The sequence below is a fragment of the Protopterus annectens genome, chromosome 3.part0, assembly GCF_019279795.1.
Source record: "Protopterus annectens isolate FY-2018-M chromosome 3.part0, PAN1.0, whole genome shotgun sequence".
In the NCBI taxonomy this organism is placed as follows: Eukaryota; Metazoa; Chordata; order Ceratodontiformes; family Protopteridae; genus Protopterus; species Protopterus annectens.
This window is the reverse complement of record NC_056731.1, coordinates 946,059,222-946,072,947: the sequence shown is the minus strand read 5'-3', so window position 1 is coordinate 946,072,947 and position 13,726 is coordinate 946,059,222. Positions and strand designations below refer to the sequence as shown.

Genomic DNA, 13,726 nt, shown 5'->3' with positions numbered 1-13,726 from the left:
TAATACAACTGTTACAAACCATATACAGTGAAGTTAGGGCAAAAATAAAAACAAATAGAAGGGATACACCAGACATCAATATTCAAAGGGGAACAAGACAGGGATGCCAACTATCTTCTCTGCTTTTTGTACTGTACCAGGAGTCCCTAGCCAATAAGATCAGGTGAGCAGAGATATGGGGGTGGGACATAGGAGAGAGAGATAATCTAAATTAGCAATGTTTGCTGATTATGTAATTATTTTCCTGACTGACCCAGATGGAGACGTCCTCAAGCTGTTCAATATAGTAGAGCAATTTAGGAAGACAGTTTGCTATAAAATTAATTTAAAAAAGACAAAAGCCCTTTGTATTAATTATGCACCATCAAATCAGCAGGTACAACAGTACCCTTCAGTCTAGGGGCATTATAAAATGCAGTACTTGTGGGGTATGGTTAATGAGGAATTCCTGGGGTACACCAGGGGAAACCTGGTCTGAAATGCGAAGGAAAGTAGATAAAATGGTAAAGAGATGGGAGCTGTTAAAAATGGACCTGGAGCAAAGGATACAGGTAGTTAAAACATTTATAGCCCCTCTCATATTGTAAATAGGCCAGGCATTTTTGTATTACCCAAGAATGGAAATGGTTAGAGAAAGAAATCTACAAATACATTTGGACAGGGCAGAAGCTGAGGCTAAGTTGTGAAGTTGTGCTAGTCTCACTGGAGAAAGGAGGCATGGAAATTCCGAACTTTTATGAGTACCTCTTAGCAGTGCAGCTAAAGCTATGGAACAAACTAAAAGACAGAAAGTAGAAATCAGATTGTTAGGTAATGTTTATGACAGCACTTTTTTTTTGGGGGGGGGGGTCACAGCAGAAGATGAACACTGAAATTTGGAGAGACACGGCACAGGGTAACATAATAGATAAGCAAATGTCCCAGTTACAATATTTACTGGAATTTAGTCTTAAAGATGCCATAGGAGGATGGTGAAGATTTGAACTTGACCCAATAGATTTAGCCAAACTCAAGCTTCAAATTAATATGGACAAAGTAAATAACTGAGACAGGAGTAAAAATCCTGTAAAATTCTGGGAACAATTATGGAAAGTTGACAGGTGAATTGCAAGAAGAGTGTGAGACAGGGAGACATCTTTTATCTTAAATACAATAGACCACTAGCGGTCCTAGAAAAATATGATGCAGAAACAAAAAAAGAGACAGGTTAAATGACCTCACTTGGTTTCACTAACGCTGGAGGCAAGGTCAGAAGAAGTAAGGGAAGGAAAGTAAGTAAGTAGGCTCTATAAGGTCCTGAAACACAATAAAAATTGGCAAAGCACAGGGAAATTAGTAACAATGTGGGAGAAGACATTAGGAGTAGGGGGACTGGTGGAAAGATGCCAAGAGATTTGTAACATCCCAATGAGAAAAACAAAAGTCAGAAAATTTCATATATTTAAATGGATGTGCTTGCATAAATATTTTTATACTCTGCACAGACTAAGCAGAATGTTTCAGGGAGCGAATGGGGAATGCTGGAGGTGCCAAGAAGAGAAGATGGGCTCCTGGAGACATATAATTTGGAGTTGTGGTAAACTCCAGAAATACCATGTTGAGTTCCAAAACTGGGTATGAAAAATTACTGGCAAAGAATATACATGTAACAAAACTAACTATTGTGAGATGTAGGACAGGAGATAATTACATGTTGCAGAAGGGAGTTGTTATCCCTCCTATGGTTAGTCTCAAAGAAAGTAATAAGTAGGAATTGGAAACACACACCGGCACCTAACATTGAGGATGTTATAAAACTAATTCAGGAACTTAAAGTGCAACAGCTGCCTTTACTAAAGGAGAAGAAAATAAATATCACAGAAGAAAATGGACTCTGCAGCATAAGGTCCATAAGGCATGGTAACAAGAAGAGATTAAAAACACACACAGGGCCCAAAAATTAAATGTTGAAAAACCAAGAAGATTCTAGAGATAATTTAACTAAGACGTTTAGATAGACAAAAGAGAGATGAATGAAGGGATCTAAACTCAACTACATTGTTTAAACTATAAAGATGAGAATAGTTAAAAATGGTATTTTAAGGAAATGAAACAGTTCTCGGGTATTAGGTTGACCCTGCAGTTTAAATTAGTTCAAAGAATGTTAATGATTTAAAGTTGGGGACAACCACCTGAGAGAGAATTAATTATAATGAAGAAATGTGTTATACTATAAAGGATGAGATCTGAATAAAGCTGCTAAAACAGAAAGAAAATGTGTTTTCTAGTCAAGAAAAAAAAACTATCTAAATAGCTTCATTTTTCCACCACAAAAACAGATTTTGTCATACATCTGAATAAACAGGGTGTCATACCTCTCAATTTCTTTAAGAATTCTGAACATATCCAAAAACATTGAGTTTAATAATTTTCAAGAAATATATGTTTTATGGGAATGAGAGTGAGACAGGCACAATTGGAGACACTTTTAATATATAGCTTGAGTTAGTATATTAAGACATATAGACTAAATGTTTTTATCTCATTTTATTTTATTTTTATTTTAGAATATGTGAAAGTGTTTTGTGTGCCCCTTTTTGTGTTTCTTTAGTTACTTGTTTGTCTAGCTTTAGCAAACTGCTACTATTTTAAGACACTGTCTCTTTATGTTAGAACATCTCCTGAAATGTTGATTAGGATGATAATTGTTTCAGCATCTAATGAGCTTTGTAATTAAATCTAATGAGCAGTACTATATAAGTTGTACCATAGACACAAGTAAATTAGATCTGAAGAAGCGTACTGTTTTTGTACGTGAAAGCGCTCATCTGTTCTTGTACAAATAAAGAAGTTTCTACGTTTTGGCTGCATTATCGTGGTGGTCTTCGTTCCTGTGTTTCCTGACATAATGAAGAAATGTGTTATACTATAAAGGATGAGATCTGAATAAAGCTGCTAAAACAGAAAGAAAATGTGTTTTCTAGTCAAGAAAAAAAAACTATCTAAATAGCTTCATTTTTCCACCACAAAAACAGATTTTGTCATACATCTGAATAAACAGGGTGTCATACCTCTCAGTTTCTTTAAGAATTCTGAACATATCCAAAAACAATGCGGGACAGGACAACATATCAACATCAGGGATGGTTTTTATATATCATTTTAATTCATTTAAAAAGTTTCTAGAGCAACATGTTTTGCTTCAACATTCATATTTAGAACAATAAGAAATATTTAACTTTAATGTCTGGCATTACTGACTGACTGTAATCTCAGTGATTTACCAAAAAATCAATACTACAAGGAACAGGGCAAAAATTATGAGGCAAAATCATAGGCATTCTGCAAAATCAAGGACAGCTGAGAGGTATGCATGGTCTGATATGCTCAGCACGAGGAATAGTTTGAGAGATATGTAGATCATATGGTACCATGATGAGACTGAGCAGTTGCTCTAAAATTGATTATATGTTTTTGCATTTTTACTCTGAAAGTGTTTCTGGCATCAAAGGTATCTCTCTTACCTCTGCTGCATACACAGCTCCGTCAACAGTGTGCTCAGATCCATGGTCATCACTTGCTCCCCAATGGAAATGAAAGTGATTCAGTCTATAATGTCCACTGAGTGGTCCACCTTCCAGACCTGTAAATAATAATTCATGCAGATTTCCTATTATAGTTGTTAATGTTAGACCACAGCCCTGAATTTATATATTAATAGCACTAAATTCTATATTTCAAACCAGTTCTTACTATTAGGGTTACCATTCACCCCTAATTTACATAAACACAGCTAGCTTAGGTAGTTATGTCTTGAGAAAAGAAAAAAAAGAAAAAATGGCACGTGTCTAGATATTTTAGTAAAAGAGTATATACTCACCTTCCTCTAATTACTACAGAGAACTAAGACAATGAACAAGATTCAGAAAAATGTACAGTCTTCATAGATTCATAGATTCATAGGTGATTACTAGGTTAATACCACAAGAGCCTTTACAAGCCTAGCCAATAATACTCAGGATATGACAATATTATATCTTAATTCCCAGATATGGGATGGAGTAGTAACAGTGTAGTATGTCTTTGGGTGTTGGAGCTCTGAGTCATTTTACAGACTGCCTCTGTCCATAAGGGACATTGGCTGTACCCCATGAGTGAATTTATGGTTACTCATCTATTTATCAAAATTCTTTTTGAAGACAGTGAGGGATGGGCTTTGTTTTACAAAGATGGGTATTTTATTCCATAGATGAGGTAGCCTTTGGGAACTGAATCAGTCTTTTCCGCAAGTTCTGTTAGAGTCACAAATAAGGTTCAAGTCCATGGAATGCATAACCCTAGTATAATTTTTCTTGCAAATATGTAACATTTTCATCAGGGCTGGATCAGAGAATGCCTTGTAGGTCAGGCATAAGTCCCCACTCAATAAACTATATGAGATGGAGTTAACGGATGGGGCCTTTAGTCAGTCTGCATAAAACATGTGTCTTACACTTTGTATTTTTAGTGAAAAATCTCTTGGGCCACTCCAGTTGGTGTAACTGCCTGGTCAGGTACATGCAGAAGGAAGCATTGTACTTGATTATGGTCCCGATGAAGGCCAAGTACAATGGCATTATAACTTCCTTTGATGTCGATGCCATGCCTTTACTTATAAGTTGAGCCACACAGAAGGTTATCCTCACTACCATAGCTACCTGGTGGTCAAAGTTTAGGTTACTATCTATCTGTGTTCCGAGCTCCCTCCCCACTGAGTCTACTTTTAGGGGTGTGCTATCGAGATCATAATTTGCAGGGATATCTGATTTACCTATGATTACACATTTGTTAGCATTTAGCCTCAGACTATCATTTTGGTACCACTTAATTGTCATTTTTAGGCCTGTTTGTAGGATGTCAATATTGTTTGGGGATTCAATGATTCCTCCCAGCTCACAAGCATCAATGAACTGAGACATGGTTTAAAGCCACAGAGAGAGCACACCAACAGTGCAAGGTTATAATGCCTTCCACACATTTAGGCCAGCTACTTCACGTGCAAGGATTAAAGGTGGAGGTGTCTCGATTTACATACAAAATAAATATGCTTCAAGGCTGGTCAAACAGGACAATGCACTTGAGTTGCTCCATGTTCAAATCACCATAGGTAAAATCCAGTACCACTTCCTTGCAAGCTATAGGTCCCCATGTATGACCCAGGAAACCCATACCATGTATTTAAACTTATTAGAAACATTAACCATCCAACCCAATACCATATTCATCAGTGACTTTAATTACACCACTATTAACTGGGAATCCTATGCAACACCAAATGCACAGGCACAGAGATTCTTGGATTTTGTAAACACAAACTCCCTGGACCCGATTGTCAATACACCAACCAGGGGTGCAACCATACTGGAGCTGGTCCTCACTAATATGGGAGACTGCTGTACACCCCCTACTGTAATGCCCTCCCTGATAAGGTCAGACTACAAAATGGTCTCCTTTGAAGTAAAAATAAAACCTGGACCCCCAGCTAAACCTGGAATATTCAGGAACTATTCTAAGGCTAACCTCTTGCTATTAAGTGAGAACCTGGCAAAATTTCAAGCCCCCATAAACCCTGTGAACACTTCTGCCTATGCAGAACTATTCACATAAACCCTGTGCAAGCATTATAATAGCTGCATAGAGGCAGCTGTACCCACCAGGAAGAAGTACAGAACTAACTCAAAAAACAAGCCACCCTAGTGGACTCACAAAATCAATCGGCTATATAATAGGAGGAAGAAAATCATGGCAAAAATTAGGAGGTGCAGCACCCAGCAGGATAAAAGTGCTCTCATCAAACTAAGCAAACAACTCAGAGAACAAATAAAGTCTACCAAAGCCAAATTTGAGGTAAGTTTGGCTCCCAGGCCAAGGACAACCACAAAGCATTCTTTAGCTATGTCCGCAACCTCAAAGGCAATACACAATTGTGTGCAGAGCTCATTGTAAATGGAGCCGCCTATATTGAGCCAGAAGATATAGAAAACCTCCTGGCTGATAAATTCAGCTCCAACTTTACTCTTCTTCCCCCCCCTCCCCAACCTTCCCTCAGGAAATATCAAATATAACTCCCCCTGGTATCACTATGGAACAGGTCCTTAATGCTCTCACTAAGACCTGGAGCACTGCATCAATGGGCCCAGACAGTATCCCAGGATGCCTTCTAAATAGCATGAAACATGACCTATCAGGGCCTCTGGAGTTACTGTTTAACTGTAGCCTCCAAACAGACTTTGTGCCTCATGAATGGAGAAAGGCAACAGTCATCCCTCTGCACAAAGGCGGGCCATATACAGACCCTGGAAACTACAGACCCATAAGTCTCACTAGTCTTATATGTAAAGCCATGGAAAGAATTATCATGGAGATGATCAACAGAGATATAGTAAACCTCCGGACACTGGACCCAACCCAGTTTGGTTTCGTCAAGGGCAGATCAAGTTTACTCAACCTGGTGGACTTCTTTGAGAAGGTCACCAAAGCAATGAATGAGAGCAAAATCGTTCACACTGCCTACCTTGACCTGGCCAAGGCATTTGACACAACACCCCACTCGGGCATTGTTGACAAACTCAAGAGGTTAGGTACAAACCTGTATGTCACCCGGTGGATAGCGAACTGGCTCATAGACAGGACACAGGATGTTAGAAATGGTGACTCCACCTCTACAAAGAGGCCAGTCACAAGTGGAGTCCCTCAGGGATCAGTCCTTGGACCGCTCCATTTTGTCATTTTATTATTTTATTATTTATTTTATTTTATTTTATTTTACATTTGTTAACCGGGAAGGTCCGACTGGATATATGTCCATTTTTAGTGGAGGCCCGGGGAGAAAAGCTCCATACAGTAGACATAAGACAGACAACACAGTACACTGTAAAATACAATAGAGAAATATAATCCAGAGAAATTTTTACATAATTACATAATGAAACCAGAGGAATTTTTACATAATTACATAATGAAACCATTCCATTATAACAGTAATTCAAGAATAGAGGTTATACAATGTATTTGAAGGTGATTTTCGAAGTTCCCAAGCCAACAATCAAGAGGTGCATATATAATTGTGTTACATAATATGCGTTCTAGATTTCACGTAATGACATGGCAGTACAGAGTAATATAGGTAGGATTCAGAGGCAGTGCTAAGAGACCCTAGTTGGGTGAACAGTAGTAAAGTGTGGGGAATTAGTCAGGGGTAGAGCAAGGACAGAGCCATCACAAAGTGAAGTATTGAGTAAGGTTCTTTTTAAATTGGGTTGGAGAAGGTTGTAAGGTTAGTTCTGTAGGGAGAGAGTTTCAGACTTTACCAACTGAGTTCATAAACAGAGCTTCCCCAGCTGAGTTGTTTGCTTTGAAGGTGAAAGCTAACATTTTGTTAGAGGACCAGAGAGTTTTAAGGTTATGGTAGGGAGTGTTGAGTGTTTTAAGATCGGGTGTCCATTCGGGCTGATAGAGAATCTTGTGGGCGATTATTAATTGGTTAGTTAGTAGAAGATTAGGTAGTTCAAGCCAGCTTAGTAGTTTGAGGTTGTGGCAATAATGGGTCCTATAGGCAGAGGTGGTGGCAAATCTGGCAATGTGATTATAGCAGGTTGTGAGCTTGTTCAGGGAGGTTTTATTCAGGTTAGTGAATAGGAGGGAGGCATAGAAAAGTGTGGATAGGAGATGAGTGCGAGCAAGAACAGTTCTGGCAAGGGGAGTTAAGAAAGGTTTGATTCTATGTAGAGAGCCAAGTTTTTTATTTACTGTTTTGATGGTGATGTCGATATGCAGAACAAACTTTAGGTTGTTGTCGACTATGACTCCTAGTAGTTTGGTTGAGGGGTCTGGTGAGATAATAGTGCCATTGTTAGATGTAATGGAGAAGGTTAGAGAGGAGGTCTTACGAGATGGGGAGAACAGCAGCAGTTTGTTTTTTTGGGGGTTTAATATTAGACGGCGATAGAGGGGCCACTTTTCAACAAAGGTAAATGTGTTTTGAGATAGTAGATGGAGTTGTGGCAGAGCAGATCAGGGTTGAGCCGTCCGCGTATTGGATACAGGTAGTGTCTGCTATTACTTTATGCAAGTCATTAATGAAAATGGAAAATAAGAGGAGCCCTAAAATGGATCCTTGGGGGACTCCAAGAGTTATAGGTAAGAGGGTAGATAGGTTGTCTTTCCACAGGACGGCCTGTTGTCTACCTCCCAGATATGACTTAAACCATTGTATAGCATTGGTGTCTAGGGAGATTATTCCTAGGGTTTGCAGGAGAAGTTGGTGGTTTACCATGTCGAAAGCTTTGGAAAGATCTAGGAAGATGGCTGAGGAGAGTTTATTGCTATTACGGTTGAGATTTATGGCATTGGTGAAGGACAGTAGTGCAGTGGTGGTACTGTGGTTTGGTCTGAAGCCATGTTGAGAGTTTGACAGGTGATTATTATCAAGAAAATAGGCTAGGAGTTGTTTTTGGATACATTTTTCCAGGATTTTGGCTATAGGAGAGAGTATTGCTATGGGTCTGTAGTTTGAGATGTCTGTGCAACTGCCTCCCTTGTGGATTGGAATGATATGGGATACTTTCCAGGTAGTGGGAATGGCAGCTTCAGATATGGATCGGTTGATCATAATGGATATAGGGTAGGCTACATTATCTGCTGCTTTTTTTTAGGTAGTCTGCTGGTAGGAGGTCTGTGGCAAGGGTAGTTGTTTTTTGTTTTCTAATTAGTTTAAGGATAAATGAAGTTGAGACTGGTTGAAATTTGAAGGTGATTTGGGTAATGGGTGTAGAGGCAGAGGGATTTAGTGCACTGGGGGATAAGTTATTGGCTAGGTTTTGGATAGTTTCTGTAAAGAAGCTATTGAAGGAGTTGGCTACCTCTGCTGGAGAATGTGAGTTGCAAGCTGAGGGGACAGGGGTAGTAGATCGTCCTGGATGGAGCAGTGTGTTTAGAGTTGCCCAGAATTTATTTGGTTTGTTCTGTTTTTTTTTTGTTGTAGGTTGTGATAGTAGTTCTTTTTGTCGGTAGTGACAGATTTTATTGTGTCATTCCTTAATTGTCTATAATGGAGTTGATCTGTGAAGTTTTTTGAGGTATGCCAAGTGGCCCAAACTTTATTTCTTAGTAAGATTTTTTGCCTAGTTGCAGCTGTAAGCCATGGGGTGCTTTTGGTTTTAGTCCTAATGGTATGAGCTGGAGCGTGTCTGTCTAGGATAGATAAGAATTTAGTATTAAAGTATTGTACAGCTTCTTCTAGCGGGAGATGCTTTAGAACCGACCAGTTGCAAAGCTTAAGGTCTGTCTGGAAATTCTTAAGGTTAAAATCTTTCTTGTTTCTGATTGTTTTATAGGTGGGCTGTTTGTGGATTTCAGCCTTTTGCCTGATGATATAGGTGAGATGGTGATCACTTATGTCATCAGGCAAGGTTCCGGCTTTATACATGAGTGGGTGATTGTTAATAAGTATCCAATCTAATATAGTTTGTTTATTGTTAGGTTTAGTGATCCTAGTGGGGGAGGATATGACTTGAGAGAAACCATAAAGGTTAATGTGGGAAGTGGGGGGTTCAGAGGAGCATGAGTACCAGTCTATATTAAAATCTCCGAGTACAATGGTTTCTTGGGGATAATTATTTGATAGCCAGTTTAGTATGTCCTCAAGTAATAGTATGTTTTTACCTGGGGGGGATGTAGACACAGATAATATATATATACTTTTGCTTTTATTGATGTGTAGTTTAGTAGTAATGATTTCAGCATTAGTATTTTGGAAGGGTTGATGGCTGTCAATGGTCACTTCTAGCATGGATTTGTAGAGAACAGCTACTCCCCCTCCCTTTTTTAGCAGTGCGGTCATGTCTAAATATATTGTAATCTGGTGGTATGACCTCACTATCTAAGGTACTTGGTTTGAGCCAGGTTTCAGTGAGACAGAGAACATCGGGAGAAATGTGATCTAGTAGGGCATGGAGGTGTTGAACTTTATTATTTACGCTTCTGATGTTTAGATGGCTCACCAGCAGAGTTAGGAGGTCTGTTTATGGTATGGGTTATAGGGGATGAGGTAGTATTGATGGTAGAGTTATTGGTAGAAGATGGACCTGGGTTTGGGTGGATGTCCCCATCCCTGGTGAGATTACTTTGATATTTAAAGATTAATTTCAGAATCTTATAAAGAAGGGTTTGGTATTTTTTAGTTTTTGGGCTGATGTAACAATTTCTAATAGTATTTATGAGGTGTTTGATTGGATAGTTAAGGGGGGTGAATAGATGTTCTAGCTTATTAGGTTCAGGCAGTGTGATAGTATGGCTTCTTGGAGAGTGAAAACCATGAATCACTTGTTATTCATATGCAGTTAGTAAGTAAGGGATAAGCAATAGTGGTATTATGAAGTAGATCAGTAATAAGTTGAATGGAGGTAGTACTGGGGCCATGGTAGGGTAGGGTGGAGGTAATGGAGTTTGAATTAGAAGGAGAGTGATTGGTGTGGATGTGGCAGTTAGTCGATTAGTTGTTAGGAGGGGCTGTGGTCAGGTAGTATAAGTGTAGAGGTGCTGGGGGCATGTGGGATTTGGGGGCAGGATAGGGAATGAGCCCGCAGGGCGAATGGAGCGGGTAGAGCCAAGAAGTGAGGGCTATAAAAAACTATCAGAAACTACAGCTCATACTCTTAAAGACTGGGTTGGAGCTATGTTGCAGGGGAAGTAGTGTAGGCAAGATATAAATATGGGTCACAAAGATGAATTAGAGGCAAATCACCATAAATATGGGTTGGCTGGTCCAGGAGGGTAGAGGGAGTTAGCAATAAAAGAGATGGGGAGAAATAGTGGGAATAACTGCTATCTTTCGGCAGGCACTTTGGAAGAATAATGCTGTGCGAATGGTTTGCTGTGGTCTATGCTGCCACCTAGTGGCAAAAGGAGATGGCAAACTGAAGGGTAGTGTAGTTCTCATACACTATTATAGGGCTATGTTAAAAGCTAGGGGGGGGGTGGGAAGCGGGCTGTGGTAGGCTGCTAAAGCGCACACACCATTTACTTCTCAGAAGTCAAGACCAATGTCAGTAGTGTCTGGCTGACTAAATTTGCAGATGATTGTAAATTAAGAGCTGTCACTGAATCTCACACTGACACAAATGTTCTCCAGGGATGCTGACACAGACAACAACTGGTGTCAGTGTAATGGACTAAAACTAAATGCCAAGAAATGCATAATAGTATCCTTTGAGAAGTCATCCATACCTGGTAACTATCATATTGACAACACAACCCTTAGAGTTGACCTATTAGTCAGGGACTTAGGGACACACAGAGACAGCAGTCTAACCTTTGATCATCATGTGTCTACAGTGGTGAGGAAATCATTTCATGCTGCACAACTTATAAACAAAGGTATGTCATCTAAGTCCAAGGAAGTCATTGTTCCACTGTATTCGGCATTCATCAGACTTATCATTGAGTACAATGCCGCCTTTAGTATGTGCCTAACCAGGCATATCCAACAATTGGAACATCTACAGAGGTTCCTCACTAAAATAATACAGAGCATAAGTAATATGTCCTAGGCAGACCTCCTCAAGGTCCTATCCCTGTATTCTGTCTCCTACAGGCTTCTGAGGGGAGAGCTATGCCTGGCATACAGGGCATTGTCAGATCCCACTGGACCTCCCACATAGCCACAAAACAAACAGCACCAGAATTACCCATTTTAAAGACTTAAACCTTGCCTGTGATATAAACAGGACCTGCTGGAGAGATAGGTATGTATCCCAGAGACTATCCCATCTATGGAACAGCCTCCCCATCCATGTGAAGCAGGTTTGGCACCTATGTCTCTAATGGGCACAGGTAATCTGTAAATGATTAATCTCCCAGGCCCATGCTTACACTTATCAAGGGTATCAGAACTTGTCAGAAATTTGGGATGCATGGCTAGGTTTAAAAATGCCCTTGTATTTGTTAGGCTAGTGAACACCTATGAGCACCTATGGTGAGCCAGAGGACCCCAGCATTGGCCTTCACTTCAGAGAAGTATATACCAAACAGGAGGGGTCCCAACACTGAGTCCTGAGGGACACCACTAGTAACAGGTTTCTTATCAAAAGTGGATTTGCCTATCCAAACAACATGTGCCCTGTTGGTGAGCCAGTCAGGTCTATATTAGAACATCGAAAGTTTAATGGTTTGAATCACTAAAGGTAGACCTTTAATGATCGAACCATTAAAATTTTGAATGTTCAGAAAAAAATAAATAAAAAAAGAAAATCTAAAGGGTGTAGGCAGGGGGGCAAGCCCCCCTGCACCCCCACACCCCCCTCTACTTAAATATACCAACTCCAAGACTGCACTACATCGACGTAAATGGAAATCTCCCCTTACGGAGATTTCTGTTTGCCCGTTCAACATTCTGCACTTTCGCTATTCTCGTGTTGACAATGACGGATTCAACATTGTCGGCTTTCGAAAATACAATAGGTAATTGAGCCAGTCAGCTATCCGTCTGACAATGTAGAGGTTTATGCATAACTCATTAAGTATATCTATGATCCCTGTATGGTAGATTGTGTTGAACTGGGAACTGTGTTAACTGGGAAAACTACTCGTATACCAACACCTTTGCCTAACAGTTCTTGGAATTCATAAATTCCAACGCCCTGGATCAACTAATCCATAGTCCCACCAGGGGCTCCAATATCCTAGACCTGGTAATTACCAACATGGGAAATCGATCCTCCACACTTATGGTCACCCCCTCGTTGGTCAGGTCAGACCATAAGCTAATCACCCTAAACATCCACATCCCACCCCCACTCCCCAGTAAGGAAACCTCCATAAAAAACTTTTCCAAAGCCAGCTTCATGCTACTCAAGTCAGAAGTGACAAACTTCATGACACCCATGCAGATGGGAACTGAAAGTTCGACTGCTGAGTTCTACACTAAGGCACTGTACGCGCACATCCACTCATGCATGAATTGTGCCATCCCAAATAGAACCAAGATGCTCTCCTCCAAAAAAAGGAAGCCAATCTGGTGGTCCCCTGCCATAAACAAACTACAATAAAAGGAAGAAACTGTTGCAGAAAACAGGAAAATCCCACAATGCAAAAAATTCCCTTACCAGCCTCAGTAAGAAGCTGAGATCCCTCGTAAAATCCTCCAAAGCTAGTTACGAAAATAAAATTGCCAAAGATTCCAGAGACAACCACAAGGCATTCTATAACTATGTCAAGAATCTAAATGGCAATGCTCAGATCTGCTCTGAGCTACAACAGAATGGCATTAAATATACTGATCACAAGGATATTGTCAATATCCTGGCAAATCGATTCAGTGCCAACTTCACCCACCCTCTCACCCTCTAAACAGCCCATCTCAATACCGGAAGATTGCCAAATTCCGGTAATAATGGCCACACAGGTAAAAAACACACTCTCCAAAGCTATGAATACAGCATCCATGAGACCAGATGACATCCCGGGCTGTGTACTACATGAACTACAAAATGAACTGCCACCTCACCTAAGTGTCATGTTTAATCATACCCTCACCTCAGGCTTCATGCCCACTGAGTGGCACACAGCTACAGTTATCTCACTCCACAAGGGGAGATCCACCTTGGATCCCGGGAACTAACACCCCATCAGTCTGACTAGCCTGATCTGTAAGGTCATGGAATGTATTATCATGGAACTTATAAACAAAGATATTGGCAACCTTCAAACA

The 13,726-nt window shown here is 40.1% G+C and overlaps 1 protein-coding gene across 1 annotated transcript in view; it reads right to left on the bottom strand.

Moving 5' to 3' along the window:
- LOC122796642 (carbonic anhydrase 1-like) overlaps positions 1-13,726 on the bottom strand; it is a 72,839-nt gene that overhangs the window by 31,040 nt on the left and 28,073 nt on the right. The window contains exon 3 of the mRNA XM_044065278.1: positions 3,504-3,622. Within this exon, the coding sequence (XP_043921213.1) occupies positions 3,504-3,622 (119 nt within the window). The remainder of the gene's footprint in view (positions 1-3,503; positions 3,623-13,726) is intronic.